The following is a 24868-nucleotide window of genomic DNA, read 5'->3' on the forward strand; positions in this document are numbered from 1 at the left end:
ATATACATTTATTAAGACATTTATATTGTAAAGGACGTATTTTCAGAAGTGAATCTATGCAATATTGTATCTTACCTAGGTACGTTAAAAGGACGTCCGTTCGTAAACTATCAATTTTATAACTATCAACGGGTGCTATCTATTAATTTCCTATATAATTATGCTTTTCTCGTTTCCGATTAAAGGTCAATTAATAAATGAACTAATACTTGTACAATTTTACAAAGAAATGTAGAGAAGATATTATTATCTAAGTACCTACATAATTTGATTACACCACTTTAACAAAACCTTTGAAATATAGAAGTATCAGCACAATGAATCTATACTACAATATTATAAAGCTGAAGAGTTTGTTTGATTGTTTGTTTGTTTGTTTGTTTGTTTGAACGCGCTAATCTTGGGAACTACTGGTCCTATTTGAAAAAATCTTTCGATGTTAGATAACCCATTCATCGAGTAACGCTATAGGCTATACATCATCACGCTAAGACCAACAGGAGCGGAGCAATGCGGGTGAAACCGTGGGGAATACCTAGTAAAAGATACTTACAAAATACTCTCATCCGAAGACCTGTTGCGCGGCATATGTTATGTGTAGGAAGCCATCTTCGCTGCGGAATTGGTCGTAAGCTTGGGCCATGGTCATGCTGTGGCTGACCAGAGCTTTGTCGTTCACCAATAGATACAGGGCCTGTGTGGTTAAGGTTTCAGATTAATTAAAGGGAATTTATATCTGGATTTATACGGTAACTGTTTCGAGCTGTTCTAGGAAACGTCAAATGGCTCTGCATCCAACTTCTTGGTATCCAAGATGAAACGACTTTTCGTGCCTATACGTACCTACCAGTATCGGACACTATTTATTTTGTAGTAATATGTGCCTCCATATAGACGTTAAAATTGAAAATATAAAGATTTTTCTTTGGGCTATTTATTACTTGTGTTTTGTTAACTCAAATTTTTGTTTGTAACGATCGAAAAAAAATTTAAAAAATAAAATTTAAGGTCGGAATAACGTTATCATTTATAGGTTTACTTCTGTTATAGTTAAACACAAATTGTAATAGATCTAAAATAAACTTGGCTTCATTACAACAACAACAAAAAATTATATAATAAACAATAACATAAACAGAGAAAGTAACATTTAAAACAGATAATATTTCAAAGCGGGTGCGAATAAAAATAACGATTTCCCGGAACAGTAGGTACCTATCTTATCGCAACAGGACGCGACCGACCCTTCAAGATCGTTCTGCGGCCTCTATCTATATTTATGCCCAAGTGTTCGTAAAGTTGAAATATGGAGACCTATTTGGGACAGATTTTAAACGGGTGTAAGAAATCTCTCACGCGTCCTACTATAAAATACAGATTTAGTTACGCGCAAATAACGTGCGTAGGACGTGCGAAGGTAGAATTTAGTATTGATATAACTATTTTACAAAACTAAAAGGGAAAGGGACAAAAAATTTACGATGCTAAAGTTAGAAATCGAAAGCGGTTAGTATTGGTTGCATAAAGAAAAAAAGCTCCCTTAGAATAAAAAAGCTTTTTGTAAGAAGTTTTTGTTATTGATTTTATTAGGCGACTTCCTGGACTGTATTCAATTAGAGTTAAAATTTTAAAGTTAAGCTTTTTTCTTCAAGTTAAGCTTTTTTAAATTTGAATATTGCGTGCAATGTAATTACAAGTTAAAATGAAGTAGGTAATAAGTTATTTGGTACTGTCTGTAAAATATTACCTATGTTTAGCATCTAAATGTTTTGATAAAATATTTGTACGTACCTGTGAGTCTCTCAATTTCATTTTCGTTCTGATGATATAGAGGAATTGGGACATCGTAAGCTCTTGTGGGACTAGGAATTTGTTTCTTCCCAATATAGGCACTTCTCGTTCCCTTGCGTATCTCTCCACGTACAACTAAAAATACAGATAAATCAACGATTGTCGAGACGGTTAAGCGTATTTTAAATTTATATAAAAGTCTAATTTTTTGTTTAGTTATTGAATTTAATGAAACGTATGTAACTAACATACAAGAAAAGTAATAAAAGTGACCCAATGGGTTTTTAGAATCTAGATTCTAGATAAACTTACCGGAATTTTGTTTGGAAATCTATCCCTTATGACTTGAACCTCCTTGTTTGATCCCGTCATATCTGTGTACAAAATATACCACATTATTAATTATCAATGTGTTACTTTGGAGTAAAAACACTATGGGTTATATGGATAGACCTCATGTCGAAAATGTGAAACACTGATTTGAGTGTTTGAGAGTTCTATGATTTCGCAATACAATCGTTTAACCAACATTGAAATTAGAACTTCCTATAAGGAAAAAAAAATATTTTGTAGAAACTTAAAAGCTACAATCGAAATCTCGATATACTTACTCTTAGCCATAGATAATATAATCACTAGACATAATACAAATAAACAGTTTTACGAGGATTAGATAATGCGAATGTGACGTAAACAGATATTTAATTACCCGATTTCTTATCGAATGCATTATATAGTGTAGAAAAACATCCATGCAAGTCAGGCTATCTTCACATAGTTACATAACTGGTTTAATCTGGTTTTGATGGAATAACAACAGGAATCAAGGGCATAAACAAAAAGTAGTGTCTTGTTTTGCTCATTGCCAGGTAAAAAACAATAGGTAGGTACAAGAAATCAATCATTCGCTTAATTCGATTATAATCAAGTCTTTATTTTCTAAACCATAACGATAAAAACTGGAGATTCTATAGACAAGACAATTTATAAATATGTTTTATGAAGATGATTGAGTGTTATAAGTTTATTGAAGATTTTTAATGGAAAAAGAATCAGTAATGAGTTTGTTTACAATTCTATATCAGTAACCAATCATTTTGTGTACAATCCTTAAAGAAACCCAAATAAATAACATTAAATTTTAATGGACACAATTACGTAAACAACTAATCTTATCATCTACAAATACTACAATATGCTTTGTTGGAATAAGCCCTAATTGAAGGTAGAGCACACTAATAAAAAAGAGCGCGTGTGCTGAGCACACGTTCAGAAGTGAAACTTCTTTGGCAAGATTCAAAGATACCAAAATCGTCGCCTTACTCCTTGAAGTTTTACTCTCAACATGCCTAAAGAAGTTTCACTTCAAAAATATAAAGGTTAGGTCAAACTTACTGTCTTGGTATCCAAATACTTCTTGTGATGCGTACGTGATGTAAAGGAATCCGTCTTCATCCCCGTACATTTCGTATGCTTGTGACATAGTGAGACTCATGCTTAACATCGACCTGTTGTTGATTATAAGGTACAGCGCCTACGAAATAAGGAAAAATTAAGTAGGTACCTAGGTACGTCAAACAAACGTATGGCTCATTTTCCCCCTGACCTGCGTCACGTATATCGCATATTTTTATTATCTGCATCAGAATGACTTGCAAAAAGCTTTTGCTGTCCTTTGAAAGCTCCAGAAAAGTAAAATACGGTCGATTACGATTTCCACGCAGATAATTTTTGCACTTGTTGTCCGCCACCCTGATTATTTATTTCAATGAAATACCCTAGTGCTATTATAGTCTACATTCTACAGTCTACACTTCTCCTATTTTTTGTTTGTATTTGTTTTTATAAATGATGCAGCATGGTAACTATTTAACTGAGTGACGATTAAAAATAATGGATTGCTTGATCTTTTTGTTTAATGTTCCTTTGCCTGTCGACTTTCTTTATCAGTATCTTTTGTTTCTATGCTGTACTAATGTACAAATACATCAACGAGTTGAATCATCATTTTCCTTTAACCATTATAATATTGGCAATAACAATTAGAATCAATTAATTTGTTTATCTTAATTAATTAAAATATTCCAAGTGAAAATAATCTCTGCCCTTAATACGACATTAAATGAGATAGAAATGGTACCTACTAATCATTTTTAACCTCTGCTGTATAAACATCTTATAAATGTTGACCCCAAACTCTCTAGTTCGTAAACTTAACTATCTCTAAGTTGTGATAAAGATACATAAATAATAAACAACAATATGCATTACCGTATTTTGCATATATTTTAAGTATCTGAAAGGCACTCTGAAGGTCGCATTTTAGCTCGGAATCGATCGTTTATAGATAAATTAATTCTTACTTCAATATTAAGATTTTTATTTTTGGTACATACCTGATTGGGTTTAATTTTTATTCTGTTGCGAATTATAACTAGGAATTGAGACATTGTTATATCTTCGGGTACGAGGAACTTTGTTTTGTCTAGTGTTGGAAGGTTTCTTTCCTTGTGATATCTTTCAACGATGAGCTGAAAAAGATTTAATATAAAATATCGATTGCTGTTATATAACTTTTTATTTAAAAAAGTTAAATTTAGACTGTTGTTAAGAATTAGTCTTTTTGACAAGTATCTATTATTGAAAACTTACCGGTATTTTTGTTGGAAATTTACTTTTGATTGCCATTACTTCTTCCTTTCTGCTAACTGTAAAAAAAAAAAACTAAACTTATCATCTTTGAAAAAGGGTGCATTATTTTATGCCTAATCATTTATCCAGGATTCGTAAATAAAAATTAACGTGCACATCAGTGTTTGTTATTATGAAAAAAGTATAAATTACGATAAAATTATTGTATCTCATTAATAATTATTTAGATAGTACACTCTTTACGAGAATTTAATCGCTGAGTAAATAAACGTGGTAAAATTTATAAATATATAGGATGTTATAGATAGAGATAAATGATAAAAGACAAATTCAATTATCTTACAATATAACTAGCTGAACAATTTAAAATTCGTGAGTAAAACTAAAATTAAAATAATTAATGGAAATTTTATTAATGGAATTTAAATAGTGCAGTGGTGGCTCAGTGGTAAGGACCTTGGACTTCATGTTTTTAAATATACAAGTCTGGCGTTCGAGTCGGGCGTCGCCAACCCGCACTTGGCCAGCCTGGTGGATAGGATACCCTCATAGGACCCGGGATCCTAACAGTGGGAACGTATATGGGCTGATGATGGTGATGAATGGAAATTTAGAAAAGTGTTTTACTATTTTGTAAAGAAATGCACCTATAAGTAAATATTTACAATGTAGTATTATCGTAAATGATTATTACTTAGTAGATACTTTGTAATCATTATCAGTATTTCTAATGGATAGGTTAAGTTTATAATTATTATTATATGCACCAACGTGAGTACCTAATATTATCTAAGTATTGTATTATGAAAATGTTATCAGATTTATACCAAATAAGAAACACAGAGTTGAAGAATTATTACAAATCTTGAACGAGCGAATATTTCTACTAAAATATTCTGATTTTTGACATCTCCAAAAACGATACACCTAAACCGATAGAAATAAACCTACCCATAATTAAGTTCAGTCATGGACGTAGTATATCTACTTATAATTTTGTGTGAAGAGGCAACGGAAAAATTTTCGACTTAAAAATTACTACCATTTAAAGATTAAGGAGTAATCTATTTATGGTAATTATTAGTTAAATTTGGTTTTGTACTATTTCGCCGCAAAATGCACCGAAAAACTGCTTATTTTTGTCCGATTCGTAAAAGTGTCCTTAACTATACTCTATTGAAAGTCGTAAGATGCGTTATTTTAACTTTCTTCTGCGGTTTTCGGCAAAGGCAAAAAGGAAAGTTTACTTATTTGTTTACTGCGAGTTTCAACCTATTTACCATTGCTCACACTTGTAGTTTTAACACGTACTCCACCAACCAACTGGACTTAACTATTGCATACCAATGCCATATTGACATAATTATGCATAAAGATTTGGGCATTTGGGCATTCCCAATTCCCATAAGCTCCTATTTTTTTGATGACTTAATCTATAAAAAAACATACTGGGACCATGCTGGGACCCTTCCGTCGTTATGGATCTTAGGTTAAAAATAGAACGCAAATAGAATTCCTCAAATTTTATGACGAGAAGAAAGTATTAGTAATCAACGAAAAATAGAGACTTTATGGAAAATATAGTATTTCATAACAATTAGTAGGTAGTTACCAAAATCTTACACCACGGTCTAGAAGAGAATTACGTAAAAAATATTTAATATGTTCATGTTGCTATTTTAGATTTCTATCTTATATTTTTTAAAGAATTATTCTGAATAATGTAGGCTACACAGATAAGCTAAATATAGTTCTTATATTGTTTCTTTTATGCACACGGTTAGCATAGGTCAGGTCGGTGTTAAAGCTCAAACTCGTTAAAAATAAATACCAATTTACTTGAAGCAAGCACGCTTGCTATCACAATAGAACAAAACGTATCGTATTTGAACTTAAAACGATAAAAAATACCATAATAAAAGTAAAATATGACAAATTCATAGCTCAAAATTATTGGTAAAACCATTCTTCTATCGATAGCATTATTTTAGGATTTAGGATGATTAAAGATATTATTCGTGTGTTAGTCTATTTATAAAATATTTATTGTATATATAACACTAATTGTATATGACTCCCTTTTATCTACTTAATATTGATTTCAATGTAAGTTTAAGCTAAATCAATCTACGACGCATCTCAATTGAATTGTTGCGCCCATTAAAATTTATGTACAGTTTAAAATGGTGATAACGAAATAGACCAGAACTAAAATGTACCTAAAACTTCAATCGGAATAACTTCTATGCACTTCACACACATTCACTACAGCTGGTGACAACCGGTTGCATTATTCATAGGTAGAGATTTGTATACCTATACGAGTGTATGTGTATGGTTGTCGGCGCACAATTATTTTTTGGTCCTACAATTTCGGTCATAGTTGGACATAGGAGCGTATGACTCTGGTCACGTAGCCAAGACATGAATATTTACAATCATAATTAGGCAATTATAAATTGATAACGTGCAAATAATGGATCCTAGTTGGCCTGCCGTGTAATGTGTTTTGTTTTTAAATTTAAAGTTCAATGAACTAACCTAAATATAAAAATAAAACTTTGGTTATTTTGAATGTTTTCTAGGCAATGAATAAATATTTTGGATGTCTACCGACATCAATTTTTAGATTACTAAAAAGTTGCTAAGGGCGGTATTTCTTGATCCTCAGTAATCGTATGAAGATAAAACTAATTAAATTATGATTATTACAAAAATCGAAATACCTATATCATCGTCCTGGATAATGGAAAAGCGACAAAAATTCATTAAGATGATTCCCAACAGGATTTCTAACAGAATTATGCTGATCAACACCGTTTACTACCACAGATTCACACGTTTTTATATTGAATAACGTTTTACTTATTGAGTGATTTTCGAACCCTAACTTTTGAGTTAGGGTGTAAAGTATTTGTACTTTCTCCACAAAAACAGATTAACAGGGGGTATTTCATTCCTGCGTTGACACGTGTGTGGTAGACGCTACGTCTATTTTTGTTTACACCAATTAAGACTCAATTCCTCTTTGAAAATAAAGTAGCATTTTTGGAAATCTACAACTTGTAATAATTCAAACCGTTTCCTTTTAAATGTATGGACGTTCAAAAGTGAGAACTTTATGAACATTATAAATTTTGTCCCCATTGAAGTTATGTGGAATTTTCTCGTACAAAAGGTTGCAGGTAGGTAGTGGGTTACCTTTTAGATTTATAACAGGTTGAATGGGAATGAAATAGTTATTGGTAGTTCTGTTGAATATTGATTATCAATTTATTCAGCAAACATTCGACTAGGTAAAATAATTTTAATATTGTTTGTTAATTTTTATTTCGAAACTTTCATTGAATTTTATAAAGCGCCTTATCTAAATATCCATAAATAAAATTAAACTTACTGAAATTCTTCTTCGATTTAAAGCACTGTTTCACATTATGGTTCACATCATGCTTTATAAGAGTTGTTAGAAAATTTAATTCCATTTTGTTCACCGGTTAGCACTGGAATATCGAATAAATGCAATTTCTATAATGTCACAGACGTCTTTCCACCGCGCTGTTAAAAGCTTTACTAATTGTGATGTGATCTGTGTTCCGTACACATTGTAGTTTGTACAGTCAACCCATTGTACAACATTGAACATAAGTTCATAGTACATATTATAGCTCTTATATTAATTGATATAATATGCACTTTATGGAAATTATATCAAATGAGAAGTGAACATTATGCGCCAGAACGCTCGTAAAAGACTTTGCAGGTGCAGAATTAAAAAAATATTTCCGAAACATTCCAATCCTAAGTTTGTCTCACGCGTTGCGCCAATTCGACCCTTCCCTTCATTACAATAACAATAAAGTTATTGTCACCCTTCAACTGAAAAACCCGACAATAAGTTCCGGCATTGTTATGGTGTCCACGTTTTTTTTGCTAGATTATAGGAACACCGAAGTCTGTCTAATTGTAACATAGGCCTACCGCGTATGTATTGTATGGGTTTGGATGAATTTTAATTAATTATAAATTTAATTCAAGTGAAAATCTTATGGTGTCCGCACTTTTTTTGCTACAACGAAGGAACACCAAAGTCATTGTTACATAGGCCTACCGCGAATGTATAAAACGTTGTATGTTCATCCAAACCATGAATAGACAAATTGAATGAGAAAATAGAAATACATATTACGTATGTATACGCAAATAACCTAGTGTTTACTCTCTACTACTCTACTATCGACAGTCAGATAATATCGATATCACAGACAGACAGATAAGTGCAACATAATTTTATGTGTATAGTAGATAGGGAGGCGAGGTAGCTAAATGGCGTAATTAAACGGCGCCGTCGAGACTTATCAAAATCGATAAATAAAATAATTTCGAAAAGAAAAGCTTCTATGGTAAAAACCATTTTAGCGGTGGGTTTGGCGTGTACGGATTTTCAAAAATGTAAAAAAAAATAGTTACTTGGGCATTCTCGAGCGCGTCAGATATTCATACTACGTATGCCCCAAGTGCCTCTGATAACAACGGTATACTAATCTGCCGGTTTGCGTGGTGGGGCTAGGCATATTAATTCGTCAAAAATGCACAAAAAAAAAATTTACTCGAGCGCGTCAGATTTTCGGAAGGGGTGTTAAGTAGGCCCCAAGGAAGCTCCCCTTAAAAAAACTGACGATTTCGGCGTGACGATAAGTTACGATGAATTTATGAAAATGCAGAAAAAAAAAGTCCTTTTGAAATACTCGAGCGCGTCAGATTTTCATAGGGGAGGTTTATCTCGGTCTCCTGAAAGCATATTTTCTTAATCTGACAAAAATGTTGGTGGGTTCTCTTAATCTGACCGAAAAAGGTTTGAGAGTTTCTTTTTCATCATCGTCATCGTCATCGTTATTTCATATCAATTTTTCTTAACACCCTCAGTTTTCGAGATATACTCAAAAAACCGGGAGTTTGAGTTTTTATGATGCTTCAAGTCAAAAAGTTTTAACTTTGGACAAAAATGTAAAGAGACCTTTTTTGTGTAAAATAAAATTACCTTTTTTGTTTATTCAAACTTTTTTTTTTGTAAAATGTATCGTTCGCGACTCATATAATGCAACGCGTTTTTCGGAAGACGAAATGGCTCCTCCAGACTTCCGGTCACGCGGAAACCGGCAGATTTTGTATTTTTAGTAAGTTTTAGATTATATTCTTCAAAATAAAAATAAAAACAATCGCGCTCGAGAATGCCGGATTAACGTTTTTTTTTTACAAGTTCGCGACCCTATAATTTGGCGCCGTCAAGGACTTATCGTCAGATTAGTTAAATTTAGTCTTAAAACACTAAAATCAACCCCCAATATCTTAATCTGACGCGCTCGAGTATTTCAGACTATCGATTTTTTTTTTACTAATCTGATCGTCTATCCTGGGCGCGCGTCACTACTTAAAGAGCTAAATAGTTAACAAGGTTGTTCTATTAGGTCTAAGGTATCTCTCATATCTTAAACTGCCACGCTCGAGTATTGCAGAAAATTCCCCTCTTCGCCTCCCTATCTATAGGTAAGTATATGTACGATACAATAATTATAAAAAAAATAAACAGATTTCCTACGACCGAGCGGCCGGCTCCACTTAAGCACAAAAATTACACTAGGTATATAAAGATTATGATTCAATTTAATTTTATTTAATTTATTTAAATTAAATACACATAACAGGCCACGATCTTGCCGGGTCCATAGGCGCCACATCAATTTCACGAGCAGATCGTAACCCAACAAAATGTGTACAATTAGGTACTACTACAATGGGATACAGCTTACAGTAATTAACTAAAGCGTATTACAATAAATTAATATTTAAAAATTCGATATTAATATTAAATTATAAAAGAAAGACAATAAAAATAGTGGTTACATTACAGTTTACACAATACATTAACAACAAAACTACATCATTTCAAGATTTGACAGACATGTTCTTTGAATATGTTTATTCGATGATCAAATATATAAAAATCGGAAAATCTTGTGGATAAATCATTGTACCTTCATTGTACAAACGGCAGAAACGAGATATGGGCTTATAAAAAGAGGTAAGGCAAAGAAAAAGTTTTGTTAGTCCGGAAGCGAAATGAAGAAGAAGAATGACAGTAGTGACGGAGAGTGGATAGATGAGTGAACGATTTTATGGAGTGTTATGAGTTCTAGCCTCTGTCGACGCTTTTCCAACGAGACAAGATTAAATTTCTAAGACTTTAAGAAGAGAAACCAGCCTTAAGCAACGCTTCTGAAGTCGTTCAATGCGCTTGATGTGAATTGTATAGTGCGGTGACCATAATATGACACAGTTAAATTCTAGAATTGAACGAATCAGGGTTTCAAATAAATGTTATAGACTAGATGGTGTTTTAAAACCCTTCGTGATCCTTGAGATAAACCCAAGGAGGCGAGAGCTTCTATTGATAATATCATCGAAATGACTTCTAAAAGACAATTTATAATCAAAGTAATTACGTAGGTAGTAGTTAGTAGCTTTTTATTATGGTAGTAGTGATGTTCTGCGCACTTGTCATGTATATGTAGTATCTAAGCCACGATTTTTAGAGCTCTGAACATCTGAAGTATCAAGTAACTACGTACTGTAGTACCAGGCGCGGTCACAGGTCCCCTTTACTCATGAACACTTACCTGTATTGAATTAATATTCCCATCAAAAACTCGTCTATAATATTATATTGTATCTGTAATAAAATCAAACTTCTATGTCAATGCAATCAGGAGATACAGCCGTAAATGCTGAAAATTCTCGTAGTTAAAATATATAAAAAAGATGTGTGTGACATGAACGACAATGGTGTTGGTTTAATGATGTTTATTTTGTTTTTTTTTAATTTAATACAGTTTTTCTTGAATTGTTTCTAAATCTAAATGAACATTAATATTTCCGAGATTACCCCTTACACATCAAAAATTTTATCTCTAATACCTACTTATTACTTCCGTTCCGTTCGTCTCAATATTTCCGAGATTACCCCTTACACATCAAAAATTTTATCTCTTTAAAATACTTATTAGTTATTACGTCTTAGTTAATTTATTAAAATTAAATGTACCTACTGGCTTTAGAACACTCCGTGCGCTAGTGTTCATTTGGAAATATTAAGTGGATTAGATTCATAAAGTATAATATTATAAAGTCAGTAAATAAATGCTAACTAATGACCTACGGAAAGAAATAACAAATTATGATTATGATCCAGGATGTTAAATTTTAATGTAGGTAATTGTGGTAATATGTAGTTTACATAATTAGAATGCATTGTATCGAGAACATCTTAATTCGATTATTCGTCTGTATCCGTCCGTTTTGCCGACTCAGATGGACAGACACATGCGTAAGATATTTAAAGTTTGTAATTATTTTAATTATTAAGCTATTGCATAGCTTCTATCGCGGGCCTTGAGCGCTGGGACCGAATCCAGAAATTGCGTCACGAAAAACCTCACGCTCCCCACTCCGACAGGCACGGAGGTTTTGCTTGAAGGCATGCTATGCAATAGCTTTATCGCGGCAGTCCCCGAGTGCCACACGTATTTTATAGGTAAGAGTTGTTATAGGCACATATTGTACTTCTTATTTTTTATTTCAAGTGGTTTGCGTTAAAAGGAATGTGCCGTTTGACATTTGCTCATGTCAATTTACGGAAAATTCTAATCCTAATCAAATCAAAATCAAGTGTCATATGTCAATTTGTGATTTGTCAATAATTCATCGCAATGGGTCGCGGGTGGTGAATTGAATTAAATATTTATTTTATTTCTAATTATGAGAGATTTATAGAAACAGTAGCCTTTGAAGATGCTTAAACGGTTTCCGCATAGTGTTAAAAGCGTAAAGCTATATTTTATTCATTTAATCTCAATTTCTTTTAAGTTCTCTTTTGCATAGGATGTGCTTTGGAATCGATAACCCATTTTGTAGCTGGTGAACTTAAAGACTGATTGTGGTTAAATAGCATATCATGCCCTTGTGATAGATTGTTCTCCATGTTTTAAATCTCCAGTTAACTCACAAATCATGTTATTTACGCCGATTTACATCGCTATGACGTTCATAAAGACCTGGCGTATTCGATCTTTTCGATCTCGTCTTTTGGAGTTTTTGAGTGGAAATACAAGTGTTGCATTTTGTAAAGTTCCAGAAAATGCGGCAGGTACAGTGGGTTTTATTATATATCACATAGGACATACTAAGTCACTTATATAAATCATAAACATTTACAATATGTACTGTTAAGCAGTAGGTATTAATTGGGTCAGTTATATACTTATTAAGAACTATATAAGCACCCATAAAACATTTTTATATGAATATAGAATATCATAGCTGATATATATAATAAGTTATCAACTTACTATTGCCATTACATAATTTTATTCTTTTAGAAACACCTACCCTTAGTTCGAAATTGTGTACAAATCCCAAGAATGCCTACTTATGTGATTTGCTGGACTATACAAATGCCTCTCGAATATGTAGTATGAAACCAACACAATGTATAGAGATAAGCGACTGGGTATCATGTGCTGGTGGTCTACCATTGGGCTCCAATGATACATCAGAAGTCACTGATGTAGATTTAGAAGTACTGTTTGAATGTGAAATGGACCCACATGAAGAAAGTTCTCACTATGACATCATTTCGGTGAGTGAAAATGTTTGCTTAAACTACTAATTATTCATAGATTCATATTAATATGCATTATTTAGCAGCATAGGACTACTATTATATTGACCGTTATGTATTAAGAAACACACTACTATGTACATAATTATGAAATACATAATAGAAACATTTTAATGCAAATTTTTTACAGTTTTAACATTTGAATTATTTTAAAAATATTCCATATTTCTAGTTGGAGTCAATGGGTCAGCCAATAGCATGGAAAGCTGGATCACACTTGGCAATAGTTTTAAAGACAAATATTGAACACCTTAGCCTTGTTGGCTTCCATTTTGTTGGTGGTGAATTTATAGTTGATCATAAGCTACCAGTTGTCAGGATTCAAAGTGAGTATATTTATTATTGAAGTGAAACATCTTTAGGCATGTTGAGAGTAAAATTTCAAGGTTGTGTTATGGCAATACTGTCATGTCATGGAGTAAGGCGATTTTGGTATCTTTGAACCTTAAATAAAAAGTTTCATTTCTGACACATGTGCTCAGCACACATACCCTTTTTTTCAATACATTAATTACTTTACATTAACTTAATAGCAATCAATTTTAAATTGCAGTCCTTAAATGCAACAATATTAAAGAACAAAAAAAACTGTTCTAAACTGATTTATATCTGTAATCTGATTTTTACTGATTTATGATTATGCATTTCCTAAGTATGTAATCCTATTTTATTTAATTCTTGGTTAGGTCACATTTTTTTTCAATAAACATAATATCATACTGAAATAAATATAATATATAAAGAATTTTAAATCATAAAATATTCTATACAGCTGTTCAACTATCAGGAGAACCTAACAAAGCAACTGATTTATCCATGAGAGGTCTTCGGAGTGATATCCAACACAGTCTCAAATTACCCAATGAACAATTTCAATGGCCAGTCCATGCTTCTCTTTTGAGAAAATTATCAAAAGTAGTAGATATAAAATCAGATAGAAGTGTTACCGTTGAAATGAATGGGGGTAGTGAAAAAGTAGATACTATACCTGTAACTAGACGAAATGTTATGTTAACTGATGCTGGCACAATCACAACTAAGTCACTCTCGGGGGATGATGAAGAGCCTCCTGTAATACCTAAAACACAAGAAACTGAACATAAAACTCCAGAGAAATCACCAAAGAAAGTTCAAGACCAAAAAGTTGAACCAGATAACGAATTAGTAGTAGAAAATGTTACTGTAGAAATACAACATAACATAACACCGAAAAAGTCGAGTTTGAAGCTTGACTTGAAGAAGGGGACGAGTCAACTTTCAACATCACTTTTAAACATATCTAGTCAAATTAAATCAATTACGACGCATAAGAGAATAGTTAGTACTACAGCGCCAAAGAAGCAGCAGCCTCCTCCCCCGGTTGAAACCTGTTCTACAGCAAAAGAGGAATGTATAACAAGTCCTCCTACGCAAATTACGCCGAAGTCAATGAAAAGTTCCCGTCCATTAGTTAATACAAAATCACCAAACGTTTTGATATATTCAGACAGTGTTGTAGCTAGAGATAATTTGGAAGCATCATTGAAGAAAGTTTTAGATTATGATAGGTAAGTGCATTATTTTATTGTTTCATATATATCGTTTCGTAATATGATCCCATTGGGTCAGACTGATCTTTTAACATTTATATATGTACCTACTAACATTTATTATCGTATTTTATCAAAAAGTATTTTGTGCACTTATTCAATATTAATTGGAGATTCCATTAATAAAATGGCAACTTTAAAATTGGGTAGTACTACATTCATTCAACACAGGTCGAGCTGTCTGCCGCTACTGCCTACTCTTATACATGAACTAGAACAAATGCGTAAACGGATTGTTTTAAATAAAATATTCAATACAGTTTTCATAGGACAACTTTTATTAAGCGTAGGATAAACCTAGTTCTGTATCTCCAGGTACACAGTATACAGTGTGTCCCGGGATACATTATGCGCGGGCGCTTGGAGAGGTCGAGCTGCCCTAGTAGCAGTGGCTGGTTGTGCCGGTCGAGCCGCACCTTTACTGTTAGCGCATCTTTTGGACGGCGGCAGGCTTTTGGCGCTCTGCTCCGATCTATTGCATACAGTGTTGCCGCATTACAAAACTGCTGAGGTGAGAAATTAAAATTTTAAATTTGTCGTGGTTTATTTTGTTTGTTTTCTTTGTGGTGTTTTTTGGGAAAATTTGAAGTAATTTTCGGTTGTGGTGGCATTTTTGTCCCTAGAAATTCTGAAGTGCTCTATTTGGACATCCTAAAAGTTTACCAGCGGTTGGTGTATTACATGAATATGTATTATTTAATATTTATCTTTTCAAATATTATTAACATTGAGGGAGTGTTATGCTTTATACAATTACCTTACTATTGTAAGACATCTCCATCTGATGGTTAAACTATAATTCTTTAACATTTATTGATTTACTAGCTGCTCCGCGCGGTTTCACCCCCGTGGCTCCACTCCTGTTGGTCGTAGCGTGATGATATATAGCCTATAACCTTCCTCGATAAATCTAACACCGAAAGATTTTTTCAAATCAGACCAGTAGTTCCCGATATTAGCGCGTTCAAACAATCAAAATCTTCAGCTTTATAATACATATTAGTATACTAGTGGTCCGCCCCGGCTTCGCCCGTGGTTCTTATTTCGCAATAAAAGGTAGCCTATGTCCTTTCTCGGGTATCAAAATATCTCCATACCAAATTTCATGCAAATTGGTTCAGTAGTTTAGGCGTGATTGAGTAACAGACAGACAGACAGAGTTACTTTCGCATTTATAATATTAGTATGGATATAATGAGTATCATTGAGTGCATTCAGTCTTCTCATCGGAAACCTTTGATTGTGTAAGTGGTTTATCGTCACATTAATAGCGATTTATTCTTGTGCTTTTTATAGAAACATAATCTAATTTGTTTGTGATGCCAACGTCATAATTATAATTAAACTAAGATGATAAAAACGTGAAGGCAAAATGTATGTGTTACACCCTCTAAAGATACATACAATATACATATTATATGAAATTAGTTCATACAACGTCTGTTAAATAACCGAGAAAGCTAATCATTAATACTTATAAGTAATAGTTATAAAGATACGTCATGTGTCCCTTAATTCTCAGTTTTCAAAGATTTTAAAGATTTGCCTGTATCATTCTTAATTAATTTAAATTAGCATTAGCTTAAGACAGAAGACGCCAAGAAATTGCGTAATACAGATAATGCAGTAAATCGATTATGCAAAACAAGTTTAAGGGTAAAAGTGACGATGACTGACCTTGACCTATAGCTGATGTCTTTCTCACTGCAATGTATTGGAAATCTCTAAAGTAACGACTTCTTGACCTTCACTACATATTTCAAACATCTATGAAAAATATATAAAAGAAAATTATATTATTTTATGAAATGCTTGTTCAGAAATCTGAGTTAGATATTTTAATTTGTCGAGTTTCAAATTGAACCTGGACACAAATATTGTTGATGGTCTAATTTAGAATACCTTATTGGAAAAATCCCGCCTGTTCAAAACGGGGCGGGTGTGTGTTACATTTATGCATTAAATATGAAAAATATGGGATCATTTTTATTTCACTATCTAAGTATAGAATATAGGCGTTCTAAAAATAAAACATTTACCTTGTGCATTATGTGCTTATAACTCATAATGCAAACGGTAAATGTTTTCATTTTGAATATCTGAGTATTTGTGGCTCTGTGGCATCGTCGATCCTAAATATTATTTGTGGTTATTTCGAAAGTCTTGTTTGTCCAGAGTAATTTTTTTGAATATTAATTTCTCAATTTTCTGAAATCTTTTTTACCTCACTATTTATTTTTACAGATCAGGGAAAATGAAGTAGTCCAGTTTTCTTATGACAAATGGAAGTCTGTTAAAATGAAACATCACATATTCTGCTATCAGGCATCTCCTGCTAAGAAACAGTTTTCCACTGAGAGTGATAGACAGTAAGTTACCTTTAATATTAACTCTTCACTATAAAATAGACAATACGTTTTATGTCAAATAATTGATGATTCTATATAATTTTTAAATAAAAGTTATGTGTGTGTAATTAGCCTGTAAACCATTTTCCAGAGCCAGTCAGGATGCCAATATGTGTTGGTACGAAACAAGAAAGAAATAGTCATTTGCTCCTAGACACTATAATTTGCGTTTTAATAAAGAGATTTATTCATTTTCACTTTATCTGATTATTAATAATTCAAATTGATTATTTACTATTTTTTTATGCAGATGAACAACACATGAAAACTGTACTGTACTTTAAACGAGACAAGCTATAATTTTTTTATTTAATTCGATGTAGAAGATAGAGCATGGTTTAAGATCGCTTTGAAAATACGATAAAATAGAAAAAATGTTTATTTTTTATGATAGCTTTGAACTAAAGCACGGCCAAGTATAACAAGATTAATGCGGAAATTTTATCTGACCATTCCATCTCATCGATTACTGCTAGTTTAGTTTTAAGCTATGTATTTTCAATAACAGTTTTTAAAATCTCTGCATCAATGTTGTGTAAATTCTATTCATTAGTTTAAGTATGGCCTAAGAGATCCCATTTGATATTTTAACGCAAATTCCAAAATGGCGATAATTCTGAATTAAAATATCAAATGTGGTGTAGATTCATATGGATACAACAGGAATTGGCTTGATCAGGTTTTTTAGCATTTCATAGTGCATGTTCTATTGCAAAGATCTCGAGCGATACTCAAATATCAATTAGAATAAATATGAAATGATAATTATCTACAGATTATTGAAGTAAAACTTCTTTAGTCGCGTTGACAGTAAAATTTCAAGGTTACTTCATGGCAATACCGTCAAATCATGGAGTAAGGCGACGATTTTGGTATCTTTGAATCTTTCCAAAGAAGTTTCACTTCTGACATGTGTGCTCGGCACACGCGCTCTTTTTTTAATTGAGTATCGTTGGAGTGCTGAGAAAATTAATATTCTCTATTAATATTTATTGAATATGCTAGGCCATCGAAATATACTGGCCATCCAGGACACGAATTGGATATCCAAGTTCTGGCCTCTGAAGAAACTTGGCGAACTCCGTCCTTATTACAAGCTACAGACCTCACTAACAACGGAATTGCTATATTTTCACAGGTAAATTATTTGTTTATTAGAGTAGTATAACGTTTATTTTGTTAGTATTAGAGATGAAACAAATAAGCTCCAAAAAAAAAAAATACACTAAATGTCAACTTTGACTTAGCATTTTAATATACGACGTTTTTCCAAAGGAACTTATTTGTTGTTTATCTATAATTTTATGTTACTTCCATCTTATAGATACATCTAGAAGCAGATCCGAGCGATTACCTCGGCGAAGAAGGTATAAAGAGCAACGAAGCTAGGCTAGAGATCCTACACAAGATCCTTGGTGATATTCTTGGTCTCCACGTCAAAGATCCTAAGGAAATAACTCAAGTGGACTACACTAGGGCATTTTTCCTCGGAGACCATGTGGTAAGATATTTTTCATATTTTATCGTATCAAGCATCCCCATTTAATTTCACGGTAGCCACTGCTGAAGACGATTGTATTTAAATTATTTATTTGTATATAATCGTCTCTTATTCATAGTTTAAAGTATTTCTATTTAGTTGTGATGTGCATCTAGCTTAAGTTCAAGAAGGCTCTTATTTGAAACGCTTTTAGGCGCACCGTCATTTATCATTATATTATTATTATTAAAAAGAACAGTCACACATACATACTTTAACAATAGTCATATTTGTGTCACTAGAAAAAGTTAACACGTTATTGATCACAATTATTTTGTTCAGTTATTTTTTCGTTTTCGTTACGATGTTATAATATGATTATAACAAATAAATCCCAAAAGGGGCATCTTATTATCCCAATAACTTTTATCACGCAATCATTACACATGACTCATCATTCAAATTTGCACGACACCAAAACTCGTAGGTATATCGAATATCACTTGCATAGTAACTATCGTAATGAATTCAAGTACACATAAAACTTCTAACAAATTAAAAAAAAAACACTCGTGAGCATAGAAAACACAAAGTATAAGAGGAAATGTGTAAAGTTGGGCATTGTCCGGTAGGGTGCGTGGCCGTCGTCTCGCAGGGGCCCGGGCCACGTGACGGTGTGATGCCCGGTGAGGCCTACCTCGCTTGTGCTTTTGTGTTCGTTAATTGTACGCTTTATTTCGGAGATTTCAAGGTTTATATTCGCTTGATGATCTACCTGGATATTATAATTAGTTAGCAGGACAGATAGCGCGCTATATATTTTATTTTTCGATTTTTGTTAAATTAATCCGGCTCGAAGGACCTCATTTGGGACCTCATCTGCTGAAGTTATCTTGAAATCTCTGTTAATTATACCAACTTTAACGAACTAATTAACACGCTTGCTCGATTTAACGTTGTCCTTTTAGATTTGCTTCCACTGCTCACCTTAAAGTCTTAAGGATTTCTAACTTTCTTATTTCTAGGATGCTTGCTACATTCTATATTCTTTCGATTTAATTTCATATTATAGCTAATATACCAAGACCAAGACATTTATGCTTCTAATGTCCAAAGTAAAGGCAATACAGCCCTTAGCCCTTATGCCTTTGTTATATACTCACAACTCAACATGTTTTAGATGTCATTTAAAAATTGTGAGACCAATTTCTTTATAGATTATATCAACGCTATAAATAGACGTCCGACATAAATAGGTATAAAGCGACGTATATTTTATATTGCATGTAACTTTATTTTTCTAAAAATGTTTTATTTTACATTGCGTTCAAAATTGGCTGCTAATTTCATCACTTAATATTTTCTGCAATTTGATCGCGAGTTATTTCTTGAGCTTATATATACTTTTTGGTGTTGTCAGCACAAATTATCGCTAGTTGAGGGTTGGTGTCCATCGGAGGAAGGCAAGAGAGTGCAGAAGATCGGAGACTTAACTTTACAATGGTGTATGCGAGGGGAGGAGCCAGTAGAACAACCTTCAGAAAACTTCCTACCTGTTTATTTGTATGAATGCCCTGAAAACTTCTCTACCGTGGAATATTTTGATGTAAGTTTTGTTTCGTATTTGAAGCAACATGCCTCTTAAGACTAAATTAAAATGGCTGGTAAATATAATGAATAGATAACCTTTATTTAAGTCCCTTGTTTTAAAAAATGATTTGAAATACACATGATAAAACATTCCAAAGTGCGTTCCATTTCACGTAGAGATAAAATACAATTGTGCATTATTATCTTATATCATTATTACACAAAAACAGCGAAGCAGCTAATCGCAAAACGTAATATATCTACTTTCCCCAATTCTTAAAATCTGCCATTAAAAAATATTGATTGAAGATTTGTGAAAAGACTATCACCTATTTTATATCAATTGCAGAACCTAACATCAACAAGCATTGGTCGTATCCTGATATACGCGGATGTGATGTCATCAACCCAGCGTGTGATCGAAGGCCAGCTGTCGCACGGTGCGGGCGCGGTTGCGCGCGCGCAGACCGCGGGGAGGGGGAGGGCTGCCAACCAATGGATATCCCCTGTTGGACAAGCTGTCATGTCTTTACAGGTACGTGAGAATTAATTGACTAGGATGGTTTTTTAATAAAGACAATGATATGATGAAATATGGATATGTCATTTTCATCTTAATTTGCGTTTTCCAAAACATTGAAACTTTTGGTGTTGGAGGCCAAGATCCTCGTGGGTCGTTACGTTAGTAAGTTAGTAGTAAAAGATTGAAAAATGCGTATACATTGTTAGATAAACTTTTGCACCGATTTTTCAGACACAATAAAAGCGTGTAAAGAAAGAGACACAAGAAAAGCGTTGTTATAATTTTAATTTTTCCAAATAAATGCTTTCGCACGTATCGTACCGCTCTCACCTCACAATTAGATCGCTTTCCTCTCTTCACTTTCACACTATTTGAGTCTTCAAAATGTGAGCGCTTATGACATAATATTTATCCCTAGTATTAACTTTCTACATATTCTACATACTGTATAATATACGAATAGACATATAACAACGGGAATAACTGCATCTTTATAACATTGTACATCGTCGACATATGAAGTACTTACTAGCTGTGCTCCGCGGATTTACCCGCAGTGCTCCGCTCCTATTGGTCTTAGCGAGATGATAATATAGCCTAAAGAATTTTTCAAATCTGACCAGTAGTTCCCGAGATTAGTGCGTTCAAATAAACAAACATACTCTTCAGCTATATAATATTATTATAGAAGTATAGATTTGAATAAAAACAGTGTGTAACTAATATTCGTGTCATCATTATTCACAGGTGTGGCAGAAAATGAGTCCCACAATCCCACTAATACAGCACGCAACCGCGCTCGCAGTAGTGCGTGCGATACGCAGCGATCCTGCCTACGAACATTTCGATATCAGGTTTGTTACTTTACAATGTTTTCTTTGTATTAATTGACATGAGATTTTTAATATTTTTTGTAAAATCTTTTTTTATTTAGTTTTTACATAAAAATAAATCCCACCTTCAACGATACGTTTTAGCAGAATTTATTTCACCTTGTCGTAAACGTGCATCAATTTTGAACGATTTCGAAGCTCTATAATATTTTGTTGACAGAATCAAATGGCCCAACGACATTTACTATGGACGTGATATGAAAATCGGTGGTATTATTACAACGGCAAGTTGTATGGTAGACGATGTTATTATCAATATAGGTAAGGCTCCATAATCATATTAAACAAGTATTAGAAATATTGTATACATTGTTCGACATTGTTTTGCGTTACATATACTTTATAATAACAATTTTGAAGTGAAACTTCTTTGGGCGCGTTGAATAAAATTTCAAGGTCGACGACGATTTTGGTATCTTTGAATCTTGCCAAAGAAGTTTCACTTCGAACACATCTGCTCGGCACACACTCTCTTTTTTATTAGTTTTATTAGTGGTTTATAATAAAATATATTTTACGGATCTAAATATGACAGATTTCCTAAGTATATAATTTTCCAGGAACCGGTGTAAACATATCAAACAGTGTACCAACGACATGTGTGAACGATATTATCAACGAGTACAACACTAAACACGGCACAACACTAGCGACGATATCGATAGAGAAGTTCCTAGCTCGATACTGCTCTGAGTTGGAGCAAATATTGGATCAAATTAATACTGAGGGCGGTGTGGACTCTTTTCTGAAACAGTATTATCAATACTGGTTGCATGAGTAAGTATAACGTTCTCGTTTACTTTTAATATTTTTGAGGGTACTTTAAAGAACAATATAATTAATGACCTAGTTCAGATAATAGTTATATACTAATTACATGTTTTTAGAGCATTGATAGGATTTGATCACTTTTTTTTCTATACCACAGATATTTTCATCTTTGAAACTACTCACAATTTTTTATCTTTATTCCTCTTATAACAGCAAAACACACTATATACTTTTAAATCTAAATTTAAAAGTATATTATTAGCTCACCAAATCCAGATTTAATGGTAAATTAAAATTAACGTGTAAATTGTCCTGAAATATTTTACATTAGCCGTTTAGTCGAGTTATATCGTCGTATGATCTCTCTATAACTTATAAGTTTATTATATCTCATTTATTTATTTTTATGTATTTATGTATATATTATGTAGTCCTGTGTCACTCCTTTCGTCCCAACTCGAATCCTTAATTATAAAGGGGGCACTGAAAAACAGCGCTGAAATGTTCCTTAACGTTGCAGCATATGCTGAGCTGTCTCCTTTTTGTCAGGGTCGTATGACACACCTCAATAAACATAGTTAGTTATCATTTTATTTGGTTTTGTTCGTGTTTTTATGTTATTAATTTTAGTGTTTGTCTCTTTTGTTGTTTCTATTTCTTGTTGTGGTGTTTTCTTATTTAACTTTTATGTCTTTTGTTTTAATGTCGATGTACGTGTGTGTGTGTGTGTTGTGCTGTCCTTTATAAATAAATATCACAATAACAAAATACAAGTTACTATCATCAAACAGTTATCACATTAATTGTGCTACCCAATATATAAAAATACCCTTATTAATAAATTTCCAGCGACGAAGAAATCCGCGTACAGACACAAGACGCGGACAGTCCAGTGACTGGCACCATTAGTGGTTTGGACGAGTACGGCTGGCTGCTAGTTCGCACGGAACAGGGCGAGTTAAGATTGCAACCCGATGGCAACACCTTCGATATCATGAGCGGACTTATTGCACCTAAAATATAAAATACTACGAAAATGTTGCTATATTCACTTTTTAATGTCAATGGCAACACCTAAAGTATATGTTAATACCAACACCGCGACTATTAGAGTGGGATTAGTATACCTAAAATATTACTACGCTTCAAAAATGTTATCAATTTCGTATGTCGATGGTAACACCGAAGATATTACGTTGATTGCAACACCTTCGATATCTGACAGGATTTATTGCACCTAAAATTTAAAAGACTTCGAAAGTTTTGCAATAATTTCCTATGTCGATAGTAATATTACGTCGATGGCAACACCGTGGTAATCGTGACTACAGTAACACTAAGAACATAAAAAAGTATCTAAGTGAAGAATCTGAAACATAAATGGTCCTTTATAAAGTGTTAATATACCTAAAAATTTTGTTGACTCGTACGTATAAAACATATTATAGTTCGAAGTATCGAAAGTTATTATCATTGTATTTGAAATTTGAATCAAAGAAAAATAACGTTCAATCTTTCGCTCTCTTTGTAAAGTTTTAAATTCGTTTCGTTGGTTATTGTTCAAATTTGGAAATTTTTATTATGTATTTAGTTAATTATTTGGATAGATTTTGGCTAAATTATAACTTAAATTTAAGTTCATTTTGTGATATTGGTCAGGGTTTATTATGTGGTTATTATTATAAGTTTGTTGTTGGTTATATTATTCGTAATTAAATTATTTTAAAATTGGTGAAAAGGTTAGTTTGGGCTCAACGGGATAAGTTATATAAATAATTTATAATGGAATTTTGGGTGGGGAAATTTACACCGTATTAGAAAAAAAAAACATTCTAGGTATATTCTTAAGTCTTGTTTAACCTTGATCAATTTAAACTTATTTTTGCACTCAAATGGAAACCAAAGAGTTTTGCTAGTAGAATGTAATTCTAATGCCTCCTCCACACTACTCGCGAAGTTCCTCGGCGAAGTACTCGGCCGAAGTTGACTGAAGTCCGCGGTGCTACACTACACACTCGTTCAACTTCGCGAGGAACGCATACGTTCATATTCAGAACGAACTTCAGGTAACTTCGTGCCTCGTTCCTCGTTCAACTTCGCGAGTAGTGTGGAGGAGGCATTAAGGCAACCTAATTAGGCAAAAACACGGTTGATAAACGCGTAGGTTGTGTCGTTGTGACGTTAGTTTTAGTCTTAAATAGTAACTTTATGGGCCCTCGTCACAATGGACAGCGTTGGCCCAACAAATGCTCGTCGATGTTTGCGGTTATTACGGTGATTATGAATAAACATTCACAATGACGGTCGATCATAGACATTTAGGCACTCTACACTATCGTGATTGCCTCTGCTCGCCCAACGCTGCCCATTGTGTAGATGGCCCATTAAACAATTGGCAAACGCACGATATGGTCACCAACTCTCTACTATATTCTAT

General features: G+C 33.1%; 2 protein-coding genes across 4 annotated transcripts in view; one reads left to right on the plus strand and one right to left on the minus strand.

The window, feature by feature from the left end:
• Nucleotides 1–8027, minus strand: part of LOC123700996 — a 10747-nt gene extending 2720 nt beyond the window's left edge. The window contains exons 1-7 of one of the 2 annotated variants that reach the window (XM_045648400.1): nucleotides 7841–8027; nucleotides 4444–4499; nucleotides 4188–4322; nucleotides 3187–3325; nucleotides 2104–2165; nucleotides 1792–1926; nucleotides 554–694 (exon numbers count right to left, since the gene is read on the minus strand). In XM_045648400.1, the coding sequence (XP_045504356.1) occupies nucleotides 563–694; nucleotides 1792–1926; nucleotides 2104–2165; nucleotides 3187–3325; nucleotides 4188–4322; nucleotides 4444–4499; nucleotides 7841–7925 (744 nt within the window). In that variant the 5' untranslated portion in view covers nucleotides 7926–8027 and the 3' untranslated portion in view covers nucleotides 554–562. Of the gene's footprint in view, nucleotides 1–553; nucleotides 695–1791; nucleotides 1927–2103; nucleotides 2166–3186; nucleotides 3326–4187; nucleotides 4323–4443; nucleotides 4500–7169; nucleotides 7283–7840 lie in introns of those variants that run through there. The other variant, XM_045648401.1, reaches the window with a different exon arrangement.
• A 4181-nt stretch (nucleotides 8028–12208) lies between these two features.
• Nucleotides 12209–24455, plus strand: LOC123700865 (biotin--protein ligase). 2 transcript variants are annotated; one of them, XM_045648222.1, is made up of 15 exons: nucleotides 12209–12643; nucleotides 12876–13135; nucleotides 13350–13503; nucleotides 13950–14724; nucleotides 15082–15277; nucleotides 17011–17135; nucleotides 17266–17292; nucleotides 18180–18312; nucleotides 18499–18675; nucleotides 20075–20260; nucleotides 20594–20779; nucleotides 21515–21621; nucleotides 21821–21921; nucleotides 22221–22437; nucleotides 23281–24455. In XM_045648222.1, exons 1-15 carry the CDS (start codon nucleotides 12508–12510, stop codon nucleotides 23453–23455), a joined length of 2955 nt encoding a protein of 984 aa, XP_045504178.1. In that variant the 5' UTR covers nucleotides 12209–12507; the 3' UTR covers nucleotides 23456–24455. The 2 variants fall into 2 exon arrangements, with proteins under 2 accessions (XP_045504178.1, XP_045504179.1); XM_045648223.1 differs by lacking the exon at nucleotides 17266–17292.
• The last annotated feature ends 413 nt before the right edge of the window (nucleotides 24456–24868 follow it).

This window comes from Colias croceus, chromosome 20, assembly GCF_905220415.1.
Source record: "Colias croceus chromosome 20, ilColCroc2.1".
In the NCBI taxonomy this organism is placed as follows: domain Eukaryota; kingdom Metazoa; phylum Arthropoda; class Insecta; order Lepidoptera; family Pieridae; genus Colias; species Colias croceus.

Coding starts and splice junctions, on each gene's coding strand:
- LOC123700865 (XM_045648222.1), top strand. CDS start 12,508: ATGTTATTTACGCCGATTTACATCGCTATGACGTTCATAAAGACCTGG. Junction 20,261..20,593: donor CTACCGTGGAATATTTTGAT/GTAAGTTTTGTT, acceptor TATCAATTGCAG/AACCTAACATCAACAAGCAT. Junction 20,780..21,514: donor AAGCTGTCATGTCTTTACAG/GTACGTGAGAAT, acceptor CATTATTCACAG/GTGTGGCAGAAAATGAGTCC.